This window comes from Stegastes partitus, unplaced genomic scaffold (assembly GCF_000690725.1).
Source record: "Stegastes partitus isolate 25-593 unplaced genomic scaffold, Stegastes_partitus-1.0.2 Scaffold46, whole genome shotgun sequence".
Taxonomy (NCBI): domain Eukaryota; kingdom Metazoa; phylum Chordata; class Actinopteri; family Pomacentridae; genus Stegastes; species Stegastes partitus.
Window position 1 is genome coordinate 437,358 of NW_007577777.1, and position 19,517 is coordinate 456,874.

The following is a 19,517-nucleotide window of genomic DNA, read 5'->3' on the forward strand; positions in this document are numbered from 1 at the left end:
GTGGCCCATAACCGTTCCTTCTCCTTGACCTTAAACCAAACCCAGAACAACCCGTTAGTCCGCAAGGATGAATCGTCTTTGTCTGCAGGGCTCTACGTCACGTCCGCGCGCCTGGTCAGTCTGCTGCGTGTCAGAGTTGAATACAGTTTTAGGCATTTTATACAAACGCTAAAATGCAGATTTCAACATTCAATGCACAAAAATACATGTTTTTAAAACTCTGCTAAACAAAAGAAATTGAATGATTATCATGCATTATTTTACCTTTCTTTGTCATACAGAACCAGCGTTCCAGTTCTCTGGTTCGTGAGGCTCGGCCACCGCCACGGTTCAGCAAGAAAGTATTTCAGAGTAACTGTAACGTGGCTGCTGCAGGTGACCCAAGAGCCAAACTAGGCAGCTATTCCCAGGCCTATGGCACCATCAACAAGACTGATCTGGACAATCTGCTTCAAAGTCGCCCTTACAACCAATAACTGCTGTCACATCAGTGGTTACATAGGGGCAAATGTGTTTGAGTTTGCCTGGTCGCGTGGCAAACTGAAAGAGATACTGTAAAAAGAATCTATTCCTCATGTTGATCCACTGTGTGTAGATATTGACCTGTAGGCCTAACGGGTCAACATTTCATTAAGTGCATTAAGCCAGCGGGTTTCACATGGACACTGAATTACTGTAAAATATGCAAATAGATGTTTTGATGAATTGATTATATGCAGTGAGAGATTATTTTTCATGTGAATACAACAGCAATAACTTGTTATTCTATTGTGTACAGAATGGAAAAGATACAAATCCACTGTGTAATGTGTAACATCAAACCACCACGACGTTTAGTGATAAACTGAGGTGGAAGCACTCAGATCTCGTGCCTGTTTAAAAATGTAATAATACAGCAATATAAAAAAAAAAAAAATCCATTGCAACTGAATGTTGTGACTTACAAATGTCTTCTTATTCTGTCGGGAAAATACAGTTAGTCCAGTGGTTCCCAAGCTCCATCTATAGGGTCACAAGATAAATCGGAGGGGCCATGAGTTGAATGCTCTGTAATGGGGGGATAGGAACAACTTTTAAAATAGAAAAAATTATATTTTTACTTTTTAGGGCTTCAAGGATTTGTTTAAATGAAACAAGAATCAATCATTGGTGGAACTGATTACAACACATAGATATATAAAAGATGACAAAGGGTCCAAAGTTGACACTGGAATAAAAGAAAAAAAAGTTTGTGGAAAACTGTTCGTTGTTGCTTAACCTAAAGAGGCAAAGTCTGCATGTTTCCATAGTATTTTACTGAGAAAAGTTGTGCAATAGTTCCGTCAGCAAGATCGTTACTTCCCTAAGCACAAAGTACAGTTATCAGCAGGGACGGCATCTGGCCTGTGTGTTCAAAGCCCTGACTGTTTTATGAATAGTCCTGGACCGACTTTTTTATTTGTTTGTTTATTTATTTATTTACAAAAATTAGAATAATTCCAAAAATAGCTGTCGACCTTTTCAATCATGTGTTAAAACCCTCAAAAATAATATATCGTTTATAAAAAATGCTGGGGTAGGTATTGTTTACTCACATCAAGGATATCGTTTTTTTTTTTTTAATCATATCAAGTGTCACAGTGTCTAAGAGGGATATTTGCAGCAGCAATGCTATTGTGTGTATGGATACTGCCCATAACTACATATAGAACATAGCTTCTCTAATCACTAAAGTAACTTACGAAATAAGGCAACAGATAGCTGACTAACAATGAAAATGCACTTTATGGTTTCACTGTAAGTTGCTGCAGACTTGTTCTGCTTAAAGCATTGTGTTATGGGACTTTATGGGTGAACTTTCTCCCCTCACCAGCATCTGCATCTCTTCTCCTGGACTATTTAAGGCACCCACATTACTATTAAATCACATTTATGAAAGCAAGTATTTCTAGGGCACACCTTTACACGTGATTGTAGCTGTTAAATTACCGTAAATAAGAGGAAATCCAAGACACATAGTTTGAGGCTTGTCATTGCTGGCATGTGGTTGTAGCTGCTCAACGGAAAGGTGGGACTGGAAAGAGAGAAGTAGCTTTGACAAAAAGATGAAGCGAGAGGATGTGGAGGAAGAGTTATCTCCTCTCGCTGTAGTTAGATAAGTTCTCATGAGGCTAAACTTAGAATTTTCAGTGTGTTTTCTGTCAGCAACACAGACAGCACATTTGGTCTGATTATTATTAGTTATTTGTGTTCACCGTGTTGTGGGACTTCATGGGTGAGCTTAGATTCCTTCACCGGCGCTTGGACTATTTAAAGGCCCGATCACTTAAATTACAGAGTATAAATAGCCTATAAGATAAACAAATCTCCCTCGACAACTCTGCTGTAGCTCAGAGATTCTCAAACGGACAAAGCTGTACACATGATTGTGTCTGTAAATCATCAGAAATAAGACAAAGGCACACAGTTTGAGAATCACTGGTGATGAAGAAAGTCATTTTCTTTTATTTTGATGGTCACAGACCCCTGAATTCATTCCCTGTTGTCATGTGTTTTCCCACCTCCTGTCACAGGCACCCGATTCCACCCCCTGTTGTTCATTGTCCCCTTACAAACTTCACATGAGGACTATGAGTAAAAATTTCTTCAACACTGGTCTGACTGGCTTGCATTCACCTCAATATCAATGTGCAACATGGGTGACAAACAGAAAGAAAGCAGGATGACTGTACTTTGCCAAGAGGCACAGCAGTTTCTCACATTTTCATTTCACTCTGAAACAGATGGAATAAAAATTTCTGGGCTTTGCATCAAACCTTTAGCATGTCACGATCATAAAAGCAACGCCTTTGGTTATCAGTAACAAACTGTGGGAACGCCTTGGTCTTTTCTTGCTGACCAAGAAGCAAAAAAAAAAAAAAAGCTTAACAAGTGGCTTAATCTTTAACAAAATTGTTGTGTTCTATAAAGTAGGTGGTTCTTTGGAGATAAATTTTAATATTTCACCAACTTGAAGCTGTCAGATGAATGCAGAGGGCAACATTTCCCCGTGGATTAGCAGCATAAAGGGACAATTAAAGTTAGAGTGCTGGGCAGCGCTGATAATATACCACATGACTGTTATCGTGCAGCACGGGCTGGATCCATCCAGATCATTCCATGGCTGCATTTTTTTACATTTTTTTCTCAGTTACATGAGTCAAACTTCCACATCTTAGATATCTCCTGGCCGTAACGACGTGACGGGAAACTCTCCATCAGGGCCAGGTTCTGTGTAATTTTCGTGTAACGGGCCGGAGATTCCCACAAACCACGTGACCGCGTCGTGTGGTGTCGTCAGCGGCCCTCGACCCAGTTGTTCAGTCGGACTCCAGAGACCCAGGAGGAGGAGCGGGGAGCCTTCATGTCGGCAAGTGCTCTCGAGTAAACATTACAGGTAATAACGCTGTGGTTTTCGATACTCCATATTTTTTTTGTTAATTTAGCTGTTTTTTTTAAATTTTGTATTTTATTTAGCTTTTTAATACGCTGCTAATGCGGCTAGCCAAAGCAGCGCTTTTGTTAGCCGCGTCAGCATCCAACGGTGACTGAACGTGCGCAACACAGAAAGCGGTGAAATCGCAAAACAGGTGCTATTAGCTGTTAGCGGTTCTCCGGATAACTACTAATAATTATAATAAACCTCAAAGAGCAGCTGTTTGGCCTTTAAAAGGAGCTGACAGGACTGCTCTGTTAACGTGGGGGGCGCGGCGTGTGGTCGCCAACCGAGAAAAAAAAAACTTGCCGAGAATGGATTCATCATGGCGAGCTAGCTTGTGTGTGTGTGTGTGTGTGTGTGTGTGTTTTAAAGGTGGGGGTCTGCGGCCTGCTGCTCTCTCGTTGTTTGTGCATGTTCCGCTGTGACGGTGGTCCTCGCAGTTTGGGAGCTGTATTTGTGGGTTTGATGTAATGATGTAATGATGAGGCCTGCGTGGATATGCGCCTTCTGCAGGTGCACCGGGAAAATGGACCGTTTGCGCTTGGATCCATGTTTCTGTTTCGGTTTTCACGGCGTTGTCTGATTTAATCATTCGTCTCTCCCGCTGCTTGTTCTTCACTTTTAGTTTCTCTTGTATTTTGATGTGTTCTAAGTCATCTAAGGTTACACATAAATCCGATCTGTGGTGCACATAATGAATACTGCATCCAGCAAATGCATGGGCAACTTTAGATCGTTTTGTTTCTCCCTCTGCAAATTAATGTCACACTTTAGGCCGACTTCTGTTGTTTTAAACAGGCTATACAAATAACGGTGTCTTAACTTGTGGCAGTATCTGTATTATTAATGTCTTCATGAGGGTATAGTAAGTTGATTTTACTTTGCTTTGACCTGTCATGCTGTCTATTGCACCACACATAATTAACATGTGATCCACATAAACAACGGGGACCTGACTTTTCTTTAATATTATTAGTGATCTTTTTTAATTTAAAGGATACAGACAAATTGATTGTTCAGCTTGAATGAGGAGTGGGTGGCATTATTTAATTATTTTGCCATAATTTTAGACTATAGTATTTCAATATTTGTTTAGGCTGAAAGAATCAATCAATAGTTGATTAATTAATTGGCAGAGATTTCCTGCTTAGATTATGTTTTGGTGTTCCCATACAGGTTTTAGCCAGCCCTAAAGGAAAATCACCAGTACCTATGCTTTTTCAAGATTCTAGACATTTTGTTTATGCAAATGGCTGGAATAACATAACACAGCATATGTAGGGGAAGAAAAGATGTCTCTGCCTAGTAGGGTGCTGGCCTTAGGGTTTGATCAAAGCTCACACCTGGAGTGCTGGCCAGAGCACTGCTTGAGGACGTTCAGAGTGGCGAGTGAGGTAAATAAAGACGGAGATGCTGGTTTAGTGTCGTCTTCTTTCTTTACTGACAATCTTGAACAGCATGGGTGTGTTTGTTTGTGTGTGTGTGGTTTCCCTAAAACAGAAATAACATATACACTTAGTTAAACAAACACATATATAAATTAACTTAACACGTCACCAGTGCAATAACAAACAATAATTCGCTGAAACAGTTTCTACACTCATCAGTAGCACACACATCACTTCCGGTGACGACGCTCTTAATTTGAAGTCCGTTCGGTACTACATCCGGTGACGCGTCGCACTAAACAGCGGCAAATAAATATACAATCAAACTACTCATGGCACATCTACTGCAGCGATAATGCCCTCTAAACTATATATCAAACAACCATAACACGAATACACATGACATTTAAACTTAATGGGCAGGGACAGGTGAGCTAGGTGACTAGCGAGCAAGCAGGTAGAGACACGGCAGACAATTAACATAAATGAACCCCGAACTCTCATCCACACAAATACAGACATGTCCTGCACAACCACATGAACATATAAATACACCATAAGTCCTACAATGACTGCACTCACCTGTCATTCACGCACACATATCTTTATCGGAGTCACGGACCTACAAGATCGCCACTCCCTCCGACCAGCGCACATCCTACTACGTGACGTGACCCACATCACAGCCACCCTCCCACAATCAATAATACAATAAACGCCAATAACTTTGGAAAGGAACGAATCCAAAATTACACAATTAATGATTAAGGTCCTTCCCTGATGGTTGACAACTTATCATTGGCTCAGAGGACACAAGCTTTTGGTGTGGCTCAGCCCAATCCTAGATAGAACCGTGTTGATAAGATCAGAACATTGTCCTCTTAGTAGTTCACCAGCTGCTAAGACCCAAAAGGAGACATTGAAACTTCAGTCACAATATTGCCACTGTATCCCCTTATACCTGTTTCTATGTGCGCAGGCATTGATATCTCAGTGTAAGGCTCTCTCCATGAATAATGCACATACCTCAAAATACATGCTGTCTCCATTAGCCGAAACAACATTTTCTTCAGTCCAGATCCCATATTGGTCTTTTAAAACCCTCCAGTAAATTATTTTTAGTCATAAGCTGACAGTGTTAGTGGTTGAGGCTCTTCATTTTTTGCCTTGTGTTAACTGAAGCTCAAGGGGACCGATAGCATCAGATCACGGCCTGTCATCAGACCGTGATCATCACATGATGCCATCTGGACTCTCTTTTCAATACAGTTTTAAGTTTAATTGCTTGGACCAGGATTACTGAATTTCTGTTGCAGTAAATTAAATACGTTTCTCAATTAGAGGAGATATATTAAACATTTTGAATAAGTCAGTGTTGCTTATTCTTCAGTTTTGTTTGATAAGATTTGGATACACAACCAGCTTATCTCTCTTGCCAGTACCACCTCCTACAATTGGTTTACACACTGTAAGCAGCGAATATTTGATTTTTAACTCTCAACTAGTGTTTATGCTACAACAGAGTACTGCTGCCAGGAGGGAAAAACAGTCTGCTTTCAGTTTGCAATGAAATGTATTTCCATTATGACTAATTACAAAGTTAGTTTGTTTAAAAAGAATATGTTCTTTTGCCATAATGACAAAACTTTCATGATCCTATGAGAAACAACATTCAATCAAGTCAAGAAAAGAAAAGAGGATTGTAACTAATGGGAAATTATTCTAATTTTTTTTTTTTCCATTATAGCAAGAACATTTTTCCATTATAATAAGAAATTGGGCATATATTTATCTTAGAGTGGCAGCAGTTTGTTGCCATATGATGCTAACGTAGCTAAAGTGCAGCCATCTGCCACCAGGCGAGATGTCTGCAGGTTTGACATAGCCAGAGCTGCTGCTGACACTGCACGTCATGATGACACTGTCTTGCCAGACTGCTGCACTAGCTGGCTGATGGGCTGAAAGCAACACTGTGGAGGCTTTTATCTGCCAGGTGGTCCAGTCGACTCTTTTATAATAGGACACAAACTGTTGTCAATGTGTACTGACTACTTTTAGGAGTTTGGATAAAATTAAGCTGGTTCTGTTGTTGGTGTAATGTGTGTGAAACAACCATGTGAAGCTTTTTCTCCCCACGGGTCACAAAGCTGTGTTGTCACAGAGTTACTCAGTCATCATGTGACTGTGAAACAGCATTTTATGTTTGATTATATCACTTGATGCTGGTTTGTACATGTTAAAATGCATTGTTTAAAAGTTGCACACTCTGTTTTTAAAATGATTCCATTTTATTTCACTGCTTACAACATCATCCATCAAAGACCACTACTTCCCATTTTAGCTTGTTGCGGTGCCATATGCTGCAACATGCTGACCTCCGTATTGGCCTCAACCACGGCTTTGTGTGTTCCTGTGTTGTCACTGTGGTTCCTGTGTTGTCACTGTGGTTCCTGGCGTTGCTCAGGCATGCACATAGCATGTTGTATATAGGGTTGTCGAGGTATTGTGCCAGCCTAATTGTGTTAACTTGGCTCTCCGGCTAGCCCACTGAATCCCTCCCTTTAACCTAATTCCCCAAGCGATAGCTATCAGCAGAAGCCAGAGATAGTGGCACTGTCTTTATCCACAGCGTTTGGGCGTCTCTCCTAAGAGGATTTGAAATCTCCCACGTAATGCTTGTAAAGCTTTAGGAGCCGTCCCTTAAACTGACTCCCCACTCTTTAAAAAAAAAAAGAAGAAAGAAAGAAAGAAAAGCGGTACTGACTTTATTCATTTTAATTTAGTCTCAAATATAGAAGTGAAACTATTGTGGTTTTTCACTTGAACTTGTACACTTGTAGGATGAGTGGCTGAAAGAGAGGGCACAAACTTTTTTGTGTTTCTCACAACTGTGTTTGCTTTCTTTGTTTAATACCATTGTTTTAATTATTTCTGTACAGTTCTGGTTTTATCATAAAAGTTTTTTTTAGCTGCACTACAGCTACATTTATGAATGACTAAAGACACATGGACAATCAATCTGTTGTCAAAAGGTCAGAGGAGAAGGCTGTCTGCTCTTACACAGCTGTTGTGACTTCATGCACATTTCTGATATTAGCGTCCCGTCCTGTGAACTGCGTGGTGTGTTAACGTTGGATTATACAAGGTAATCCATTGTACACAGATAAAAAGCCACAAACAGGCCAGCACAGATGAATTTACCTACACCACGACAGACATTGTGAAGCCACCTCTGTTCAACATATCTGAAGCTTTTTTAAGGTTTTTGAATTTTGAAACAATTTCAAAATATAAATATAGATCAGGGTTGAGAGATAATTCAGGTATTGTTTTTTAAATTTATGGGAAAAAAAACTTTCTGGCTGAAATTAATATTTTAAATTCGTTCAGAAATACTTTATTGAACCCTGAGGGGAAATTGCTTAACTCACGCTACCATTCTGAAAATATTTTGTTGTCCACTCTGTTATTTTTAACTCTAAGTTTTTATAAATGTAAAAAATTCTTCTTTAAAAAAGTTCTTGCTGTACACATGCAACTACAGCTATTTTGATTGTGGTTAAAATAGTTTCTTTTTTGCAAAACTCTAAATATTCTCTGGTTCCAACTTCCCAATTTTAAAATTTTACTGCTTTTTTGTCTTTTCTGTTCCTATTCAAAATGAATATAATATAAATCATTAAAATTTTGACTGTTGGTCAGACAAAATAAGTAGTTTGAGTAATCACCTTGCACTCACAGAATTTGTCATAAGCCTGTTTCATTTTTTTTTTTTCTCTGTTGACCAAACTGATTAAAGATGAAGGTAACAGGCTTTATTTGGTTTGTCAGTAATGTAATAGTTGCAAAGTTGACGATCCCAGGACAGAACTGCATGATTTGAACCTCATTGCAATGGACATGGAGGGGATCACATGCTTCTGAGTGTGTGTGTCACATGATTAGTTGAGGTTATTTAGTTACATCTCTGGGTTCATTTAGCGGACAGATTTCCTGTTTTGTGTGACATAAGCAAACAAAATTTGGATTGTGTTTACAGTTATTGTAGATGGTATTGTCTCTCTGTACAGGACAGAGTAATGTATTTATGTAAACTCATTTTGACTACAGTGCAAACAATGAACTGCCAGATTGATTCTCAAGAAATAGCAAAACTGTGCTGCTTAGTGTGTAGTATGTCCTCCTTACACAACCATTGTTGTCCAGGGAGGGATTTGGCTCCTCAGATAATGATTTGTAATCTGCTATGATCTTAATGGAGACTGTCAGTGTGAACCACCGCCAGCATGTCTGCAGTGTCTCACTGGCCCATCCTAGTGATGAACAGACAAGGATCATGAGGACACACGCTGGAGTACGGATGTGTTTGTCAGGGAAAATAGAGCAGTGTTGCATAACGCTTACTGTTAATTCAGTGTGGCCTGAAAAGAGGGGAGGAGACGGATGGAGTATGACAAACAGTAAACATGATTTTCAGTGTTCTGATCTGCTGCTGAATGGATGTTTATGTTCTTCTGTGTATTTTTTTTTTTAAGTTGATGGTGACGCTCAGAGTGTGTTTGCATATGTATGCATTATATACACAACTGTACACTTATAGTACTTATAGTACTCAGCAATTTCCCTGAGGTTTCCACCAAAGGGATCATTAAAGTTCTATTCTATTCTATTCTATTCTATTCTATTCTATAGTAAGAGTATCTTAAACAGCACAGGCCTCTGCACCACTGTAAAGCCGGCCTGCTCCCCACTCCAGGGCTTCTTTTGAAGTCAGCAATTGGCTCAATGGCTTTTGGCCCGCTTCCTGCTCGGCAGAAGTTTTCCTCTGGAGACTGTGGGCCTTTATATGAAACCTGCACAGCACATTTGGAAGCACTAATCAACCTTGTAAATTTGGCCTCTCTTGCACAGAGATTTCAGTTTTGTAGATGCCTTGTTAGCATTATAGATTACAATGCCAATGGCAGAGGAACCTGTTGACCCAGGATGGACAGGGGCCTGGTGGGGGAGGGTCACTGCAGTGATGGCTAACATGTCAGGTCTCTTCCTGAAGCAAAGCAGATTAATAATACATTTGGTTACCAAGGCACCACCTGGGGCCACAGTAATGCTGTCACTCCTGGTGTGGACAGTGTTCGCTGTCTTGTAGTTTCTCTTCACCATCCATCCCTCCTTCACTTCACATTCTCTGTTAACTAAGTTCATACAGTTCATGAATTAGTTGATGAATTATGTACGAATGCAGCCCGTGATTCTTATTTAATGTTAAGTTTCCAATGAGATCAGAGTCAATTACATAAATCCAGTGTTTTTCCTGCAGTAAAGAGAATCATGTAGACCTCTAATAATCATTTATCTAAGTCACTTTTTAAGGAAAAAAGTCTTTACATTACCAAGATCAGACCTCTCCAATATGGTGATTTACAGCATTTTTAAAAATGTGGTAAGACGCAGAATGTATTTGTGTTACAGGTAGTTTTATATTTACTATTTTCTTACATTTTGTGAAGTGAACTATTAATATAGTTTTTACATAGTATTATTGAGATAATATTTGGCAGTTCAGTTGACACTGAAAATAAATAAGTAGTTGCATGATTAAACATCAGCTAGTGGGTTCCACGAACTAAAGCTACTGTAGAGTAGTATTATTTGTCTATGGTGGGTTATTATATGTCCAAATGCATGCATAATGTTACACTGTGGAGTCAGAGGAGATTCTGTGCAGTTATGTTTTTGTAGAAGTACAATTCCTGGAAAAAAAAACACATTTAGCATCACGTCCTTTGTTCATTGTTTTTCTCTTTAATCCACTTCCTAAATCTCACACTTCCTGTTGTCAGCCATAACAATCAGACGCCCCTCCCCTAACCATTCTTCACAGAGGGGTGTGATGCGAGTGCCTTTTCTAATATCTATAGATTCTGTGGCCTGCAAACAGCTTTCTAGTGAAATACTGTAGGAAGATTGTTATAAGAATAACTTTCATAGTCCCCATAGGGAAATTGCTCATTGATAACCATGCCTTCACTGCTCTCTCATCTCTTTGCATTACAGCACGTAAACATGTAGCTATTGCCACATCTATTTAAAGAAGCAGCCGTACTTTAGATGTTGTCATAGTGTCTACAGATTCAGCACGTTCTTATTATCCTAAAGTTGTGTGATTGCCTAGATTTCATCATTATTTAACCACTTACATTGACTTGGAATCTGCAGAAATAACATTTTAATAATAAAATGGCCCCCTTTGTCCTGCAGTTGGCACAGTTTCGTCGCACTCTGGTTCAGATGATTTTGCTTGTCATTAGGAACTGTGCATCTTTCACATTTAAATGAGCTTGTGGTGCCAGTTCACCTTGATCACAAGAGTGAGGCTTAGTAAACCCAAACAGAAACAGAAACCGGTGCTTGGTTGCTTATCAGAAAAGGCAATGGTGCAAAAGATTTGTTGAGCTGTGAAGTGTCTTCTCCCTCTCTCAAATAACCTGATATATACCCACAAGTTGACACGGTGACCTGTTGTTAGCAAACAGTTGCATACTTTAACATCTGTCAGCACACAGTCTGTGCTGCAGACCTTTAATTTAATAAGTGAAAATTATTGGAAGAGAGCAACTGAGGAAGGTTCCCTCTTCAGGACACACAGACATACAATAGATATTTGTGTGAACAAGGATGCAACATGTTACAGAGGAACATGACCATTCATTTAAAGTCATGTTTGTGATTTTTGGATATTGGATATTGGATATTGAATATTCGGATATCAAAATTGCTATCCAGATACCAGCACAATGACCGAATGTTCAGATATTCGGTTATTCGGGTCCAGCCCTAAAAAAAAAAGGAAGCTAAAAGGACAGTACAACTACAAATCCTCTTGTAAAATAGAAAAGCTGTGTCCGGTGGTTCTGCTCAGTCGCTCTCTGTCCGTTCCTCTTGCTGCATTGTTTGATTGCCTGTCACATTTTTAATCAGGCAGATGCAGTGTTTGTGTCTTTGCCAGTTTGGCCTAGATGTTGTACTGTCATTATTTTTTCTCTGCTTCATTGTGGCACAGTTGCAGCGCAAGAATAATTGTGAACGTGTACAAATGTCTAAGGTGTGAGTGTAACATTTCTATTTAAATCTGCTTAGTATATGTCTGTGCCGGATATAGATGATCAAGGCCAGACTGCGGCCAAAATGGTCACATTTGCGACCTTTTTTGAGAGTGTGTGAGGCAAAATTTCAACAGGTCGCATTGGTGTGAGCGCAAGATGATTATTAAGCTGCATTAGTGTCGCTGTAACAGGCACAGGAAGCTGCTGTGTGGACTACAGTGGTGGGAAGTAGAACTTTTATACCGTCGGTGTACTGCAGTATTTATGCTTAAAAATTAGGTCCTCTCTTGAAAAACAGAGCACACCTGCATCCGCTGTGTTTTCTGCTCATAGAAAAAGGTGCATGTAAAAAAAAAAAAAATCACTCAGTTTCATCTTGGACAATCTGACATGAGAATGCCCCGGTTAACTCTTTTTAAAGTCATTTTTGGTCGCACACCTGTCTGAGCACACCACAGATACCAACAGCAGCTACAACAGCTGCAATGTGGGGCGTTTAGGGAACACTGGTAAATTGTAGAGTCTATCGATTAATGTTCAGCAAGTCATATGTTTTACCTGTGACAAGGTGGGAGGTGCGACCAAATGAGAAAGTTGGTCGCACCGGTGCTACCAGTGAAAAAGTTTGTCTGGAGCCCTGATGTTTAAAACTAAGTAGTTGCTGTATAATTCTGCATTTCTCTTTTTCATAGATTGTTGCTGCACAGTGAGCATTTCTCCACACCATGTCGCAGGACAAGAGTGGATACCCTGTAATGGGTGAGACAAACCCACTTCATAACAACGTCTACGGACCCCCTCAGCCAGGTTTTGGCATGCCCCCTCCCAACTACAGCCAAGCCCCAGGGGGACCATACCCACCAGCCGCCGGATATGGACAGCCTGGCTTTCCACAAGCAGGCCCAGGTTTTGCCCCTGGTCCATACCCTCAGATGCCTTACCCTCAGATGCCCTACCCACAGGGACCCTACCCTCAGGGGCCTTATCAGCAAGGACCTGGACAGCCAGGCTTTCCTGGAGACCCGATGGGTGAGTGATTATAATAACATCTTTTGCCTTCTTAGTACCTGTATTTTTTCAAATACATACTGAATTTTTTCACTGAGGTAGTAAAACATGAAAAAGCTAAAGTGGGGCTTTACATACATGACAATAAGCAAATTGTGAAATTCTATTTTGCTGATGATCTGTCTGTTATTTTGCCAAAAACTATGTGCTCAGCTTAAGTTGTTTTTCTTTTCCACTTATTTGATGAAACTGTCTAAATTTTGCACGTGAAAGCTGGAGGAAGTGTTCGGCATATTTTTTATCACTGGCAATAAGAGAGCCAGTGTTTCCAGAAGGATAGTGGAGTAGCCAGAGAGTGGAATTATGTGGTCAGCTCAGGAGGTCTGGGGGCATGCCGACACCGAGTGTAAACATGCAGGAAATTATTATGAAAGAGAATTAGGCTTGTATATTTCAGCCTTCACAGTCTGTCAGGAGCTATTAATGTCTAAAACCATGCCTGTTCCTGACTAATCAGAACCTGTGCAAAAAAAATCATCAGACCTTATTTTTTATGCATTTATTTACATCTTCCCTGTAAGGCTTGAGACGTGCTACAATGTGGTTAATGTACTGTTCTACTAGGAACATAATGCAATGTCAATAAAGATGATTTAATAATTCTTTCATTTATTAAGCCACCTTCAGTGGACTTTCTAATGCTTAACTGCATTACAGTCAAGCTGCTGCTACCGATGTTTTCCAAAGTAGCCATGTCCCCAATGCAATTAATAATGTTTATCGCTAGTATTTGTCAAACACTAAGGACAACTGTTAACTGTCTGTTAACACACACATAGACAAACGAAAAGGCATGTTTCTCTATCATCATGCTCTTTTGAAGCAGAGGCTAGTGGTCATAAAGCATACATGAAAATTAAAATTATTAGGTGGCCAGCTGGACTTAGACGAGTGGTTGACTGTTGGGCCAGAAGCCGGCACTTATGGAAAGCTGTGGGAGAGCACATTACTGAGCCCACTCTGGATGAGACTCTGCACAGATGAATAGGCAATCAGTGGAATGATCAATACTACAATCAGAGTGCACTGAAAACGCCACAAACATCCATCCACTTGTTTTGCAAGCTGACTTTATAAGCCCCTAATAGGCGTCTTATAATTGTTATTCAGGAGCACCTGCAGGCAGTCCTGGTTACCATGGCGATGGGCCTCCATCTTACTACGACAATGAAGAGTTCACCAACTCTGGCTTTGAGGACAAAACCATCCGGCAAGCTTTCATCAGAAAAGTAGGTCTTTGAGTATCTAACAGGAGAAAAAATGTTAAATAGATAATGTAGAAGGAAACACAGTCTGCAATGTATCTCACATTATCACAAACTACTACCAAAACATAATTCTCCATCTCTGAGAAATTGCTTAATACCTCTTAATTTCTCTTCAGGTCTTCATGGTTCTCACAGTGCAGCTGCTGGTCACTTTCTCCTTCGTTGCCGTCTTCACCTTTGTCGATGATGCCAAGTACTTTGTGCGTCGTAACCCATGGACATACTATGTGTCGTATGCGGTCTTCTTTGTGGCTCTGATTGTCCTCAGCTGCTGTGGAGACTTCCGCCGCAAGCACCCCTGGAATTTGGTTGCTCTGGTAAGAACTTGCCTGAACACCAAGTAATAAAGTAAGAAGTACTCGGGTGGAACGATTTGGGGAAAGTGTTTAATTAATTACTTGTCTGAGAGATGCTGCGATCTGATTTGTGATATAAAGTCAGTCTTTAGTTCAGTATTCACTATGTAGTAAACGTGCAGTGGAGCATTACCACATGAGATACCAAAAGTGTGTTTGTCACCCAGAACATGAATTTGTTAAAATCACTGGCACAACAGTTTAAACCCTGGACCAGATGTGCTGCAAAATATTCGATGTGTGGCTATGAAATACTGGGCTATGTCAGCTGAATGAACCACGTAGTACACATTGATCAATGGGCAGCATGAACATCCACTAAAAGTTCAATCTGCTAGAATGAAATAAAACTGAATTACAGCATTAGTCTTGCTGTTTAATAGCCACATCTTGAATATCCTAAATTGCAGACTTAGCGCTTTGCTAATTGCATAGTTTGAAAGTGCGATATCGATTTAAAATCAAACAATTGTTTAGCCCCAAGGACTACTCCTTGTAAAAGTCAGTTTACATAATAAATAAACCAGGTTGTAACTTCTGACATGCACACGTTGTATCCACCATATTAACATGCAACAGAAATACTGTGAGGCACTAAAATATGCAAAACGAATTAAAAGGAATGCTGTAGACGCTTTAAATCAAATGCTGTCAAATGCCAGGCAGAGGTGTAATGAAGGATAAAAAACACTTAGATGTTACATACTCACTTCTAAATTCTGAAGTAAGCTTTAGGGCAGACAGTAGGTATGAAGCAGTTATTATCAGTTATCCCCTGGTCCTTAAAGAGGTGCTATTTTGGGCTGAATCTAAAACCTAAAACGAGTGTAATGAGTGACGTTAATGTGACTGTTTTCCGTCTTGCAGTCCATCCTGACGCTGAGCCTCTCCTACATGGTGGGCATGATCGCCAGCTTCTACGACACAGAGACCGTCATCATGGCTGTGGGCATCACTGCAGTGGTCTGCTTCACCGTCGTCCTCTTCTCTCTACAGGTCAGCACACACAAACGGCTGCTTTAGCAATCGTGTTTAAACGTCTACACTCACACATCCAAACATCCTCCCTCTGGTGCTTTGAGTCGAATTTGAAGCAAAAGTGAGAATTTCCTCTGATTAGTATTCACGTTGAGGTGCTCAGCCCAGCGCAGCAGGAGCGCAGATTCCCATTGAAGCCACACTCACACTACAGTATCTTTTTCAGAATTAAAACTGCTTCTTAAATGGGTTTAAAACATGAAATATTCAAACTACAACCTCTGAGAGTCTTATAAATTATCCAAACTGCAGTGAATTACATTTCTGTAAGTCCATCTGGGCGCCGGCTCTCATGTCCTATCACAGCTCATATTTTCCAACATCTTGCTTTGTTTGTTTTTTGAATCTGATTTTATTTTTTTCTTTACAGAGCAAGTACGACTTCACTTCATGTCGGGGCGTGCTGTTTGTGTGCCTCATCGTGCTGTTGCTCTTCTCCATCCTCTGCATCTTCATCCGCCACAGGATCCTGCACATCGTCTATGCCTCACTGGGAGCCCTGCTCTTCACCTGCGTAAGTTTCACACTTAGAGCATGTATCCTTTATAAATTACAACCCTTTTCACATAAATTATTTCAGTGGTTCTTACGTGTTTTCCTTTTTTTGTTCACTGTGTGTTGGATTTTCCGCACTATAACAATGATCATTTTGGTGTCATTTCTTGAGAAAGATCAGATAATTTCAACATCTAATCTGTGAGTTTGTTATCCAGTTTGCCACTACCCTGTGTGTGTTTTATTTTTTGACCATGGTTATCATTGGTATACAGATGGTGTCCCACCTTCCAGTGAACTTCATTGTGCTCAATATGAATTGCATGTGCAGAATGTTAAACAGTTAAGCACAAGCTGAGTGGAGAAAAAGATTCATGCTTAGAGGAAAGTGCTGCAGAAAGTTTCCTCTTAACATCGGAATGTGTGACCACGCACTGAGATCCAACCTTCATTGCAACAGCTGTTAAAACATTACAAACATTTTATTATCCAGAGTGTGTTGGGGCAACAGATGAGGGAGATAACCTCGTCAAGATTCACTCCGATAAAGCAGGAGAAGATTTGATCAGATGCATTTAATAGTAAAGAGCAACTCCTGAAGTCAGAGCATTTGCTCTATTGGTCTTAATATGCTAGTGCTAACAGGGTATGAGTATAGAACAGGAAGGTCTGAATCACGTTTTAGAACTGGGAGAAATAACCAAGAACATTTCTACCAGTACTATCCATTGTGGTACCCACATTGTCTCAAAGCCTAAGTAGGTGTTCAGATCAAAGATGGCCCTGAATTAAAAGGGCTGGTTTATTGTGTGTTGCTTTAAGTACCGGTGAGAAATGGATCCAGGAAATCCATGAGCCAAGTGGTTTATAAAGTGTTATTATCGATTTTGCTCTTTTGCAAAGTTGCATGCTAAATAGCAGATTTTTAATGATTCTGTGCAAAAAAAAAGAAAAAAAGCCAAACAATACCTAAAAAAAAAAAGGTACATTGGTGATGTCACGTAATCTACCAGATGTTAGCAGCTGGATGTCTTACTTCACCACTGCAGTGCCCAAGTGAGGTCAGGTTCAACTTTTTTGACAGACAACCCTGTTTTGTTTTTTTCTTTCCTTTGGCATCTGTCCTCAATTAAAAGCGTAGTTCCCTTAAATGGACTAGAGGGCTGCGTTTCTGTCTGTCTACATGCAGCCAAAGTATCATAATATGTCTGATACTTGACAGAAACTTTACATATGTACGATAACATTGAATGAAATGAAATTGCTTATTAACATCCCATATGTATATATTATAGAGTAACGTGTAGATTGTGTGTATTCTGATATACGTTTATGACAGTATATGGACGTATTCAGTGCATCATTGTATCTAAAAGAATAGCTGATCAATTTCGTCAGTCATCAAAGATCACATATGTATAAACCTTCTAAATCTTCACCTTTCCTCTGTGCAGTTTTTGGCTGTTGACACTCAGCTTCTCCTGGGCAACAAGAAGCTGGCCCTGAGTCCAGAGGAGTACATATTCGCCGCCCTCAACCTCTACACCGACATCATCAACATTTTCCTCTACATCCTGGCTATTGTGGGACGCTCCCGTGAATGAGGCGGCACCTGCAGGAGAACAGCAGCGAGACAGAGAATGCCTCCCTTTATTGTGAAATGTTGCTAACATGCCCTTTCCCTCTGACTCATCTAACTTTTTTCCCCACGATACTCTTTGTTTCCTCTCCTATCACACACACACAGTTCTGTTGTTAAAACAGGTAGTAGTGCTGTGGAGGAAATGCAGCCTGTCATAAGATGCAGCTGAGAGGGGCACTTATTTATTTACTCGAATGCAAACCTTACCAATAATGACAGAACGATCTGTCTTCAGTTTTGACCACTCCGCTTGCTCTAACTGTCCTCTGCTTCTACTAACACAGATGGCTATGTCGACATCACCTGCCCCCCGATTTTCCTGTTTGGCTCGGCTCAGCGCAGTGCAGAATAAACCCTGTTATCCTGTGGGTGCTTGGCACTCAGCCTGGCCTTGCTGTAGAGATTTAACAGAAAATGAGTGGGGAAGATAACGCTAAATATTGATGCAAACCACCTTTGCCTGAAGAGAAGTTAGTGTTAGAAATACCCTCCTCCTTCAGATCTGTCTGTTTTCCCAAACTTATCTTTCAGCCTGCTGGTGTGAAGTAATTCTGCATGGCAAAACTGGAAACACAACTAAAGATGTGGTATGATTCTCTAGAGCTACCAGAGGAATACCTCTAGCTTGCTTGTCACAGCTGTAAATAGTTAAGTGTATTACTGTATATGATGCCAGTATCCCCCCCTCCTCCCCTACCTCTGAAAGGCATGCTGGAGCAATTCAAATGGATGTGTTGCTTTTTGGAAAAATGTGCTTTAACATATGGTCCAGCAACTAAAATCTATTAATGGCATAAGAATGAAGATCAGCGATGGATGTATATGACATAAACATAAATTAATATTTATAAACAGTATATTCTTACAGAAGATCTTTTCAAAAGGAAGACATTTTGTTTTTGTTCTAAAATGATATGTGTAACTCCAAAGCTGAGACGTCATCTTACTTTTCCTTTATCTTTTTTTTTTTTCTTCTTCTTTTGACTGTCCCCTCTTGTCTGGTCATAAATGTGAAGTAAAACTCAGTGTTGTATTTATTTTTTTTTCTCATTACAACTAATAATTAAGGCATTTCTGGCCACTTTCATAAAAAGCTGGTCCTTTTTTTAATATTAAAACAACAGACACTGGACTTGAAGGAAACAGAAGATACCCTGGATGTTGAGTTCGATGTAGAGAACAGGGTTGCTTTGCAGATGGTGTAAAGCTTAGAAGACATGAAACTCAGACTTGACTCATAACACACTGGTAACACTCTTGCTTAACAAAGCGAAACACACACAAAATGAACTGACACACACTGGAAGCCAAAACACTCCTCCATGCCAACACACACAAGTTGAATGAATATTTTTATCCTGTAATTTTTTTTGTTTGGATTTTCACCTCTTGCATGACCCTCTCCTCATTTGCATGTGCTGATAATGCACACAGTACAGCTATTCATGTTTTGGAGAGACACGGTGTTGTAAGGCAGCCCTGTTAGACCTTTTTTTTTTTTTCTTTTCTAAATTATTGTGTTTGTATCTAACTGACGTGTAAGTGTATATAGAACTCCTTAGTGGTTTGATGTGTATAGGTAAAAAGTCAGTTTTGGGCTTTGTAGGTCTGTTCGCATTGTATATTTGCATCAAATCAAAGTTGAACTGGATTCCTCGACACAGCTGTTTGCTTTTCATTAAAACTGATACAATGTAAA

The 19,517-nt window shown here is 40.0% G+C and overlaps 2 protein-coding genes across 2 annotated transcripts in view; both read left to right on the plus strand.

The window, feature by feature from the left end:
* Positions 1-916, plus strand: part of mapk15 (mitogen-activated protein kinase 15) — a 10,155-nt gene extending 9,239 nt beyond the window's left edge. Inside the window, exons 14-15 of the mRNA XM_008306650.1 lie at positions 1-114; positions 282-916. The exon at positions 1-114 is cut by the window's left edge and continues 37 nt beyond it. Of these exons, the coding sequence (XP_008304872.1) occupies positions 1-114; positions 282-476 (309 nt within the window). The 3' untranslated portion in view covers positions 477-916. The remainder of the gene's footprint in view (positions 115-281) is intronic.
* A 2,383-nt stretch (positions 917-3,299) lies between these two features.
* Positions 3,300-19,517, plus strand: grinaa (glutamate receptor, ionotropic, N-methyl D-aspartate-associated protein 1a (glutamate binding)). The gene is made up of 7 exons (XM_008306661.1): positions 3,300-3,415; positions 12,644-12,980; positions 14,130-14,248; positions 14,404-14,604; positions 15,511-15,639; positions 16,052-16,195; positions 17,631-19,517. The coding sequence occupies exons 2-7, from the start codon at positions 12,677-12,679 to the stop codon at positions 17,778-17,780; spliced, it is 1,047 nt and encodes a 348-aa protein (XP_008304883.1). The 5' UTR covers positions 3,300-3,415; positions 12,644-12,676; the 3' UTR covers positions 17,781-19,517.

Excerpts from the sequence above, each read along its gene's own strand:
- grinaa (XM_008306661.1), top strand. The coding sequence starts at position 12,677 with ATGTCGCAGGACAAGAGTGGATACCCTGTAATGGGTGAGACAAACCCA. Across the intron at positions 14,249-14,403 it reads GGCAAGCTTTCATCAGAAAA|GTCTTCATGGTTCTCACAGT; the intron begins GTAGGTCTTTGA and ends ATTTCTCTTCAG. Across the intron at positions 14,605-15,510 it reads CCTGGAATTTGGTTGCTCTG|TCCATCCTGACGCTGAGCCT; the intron begins GTAAGAACTTGC and ends TCCGTCTTGCAG.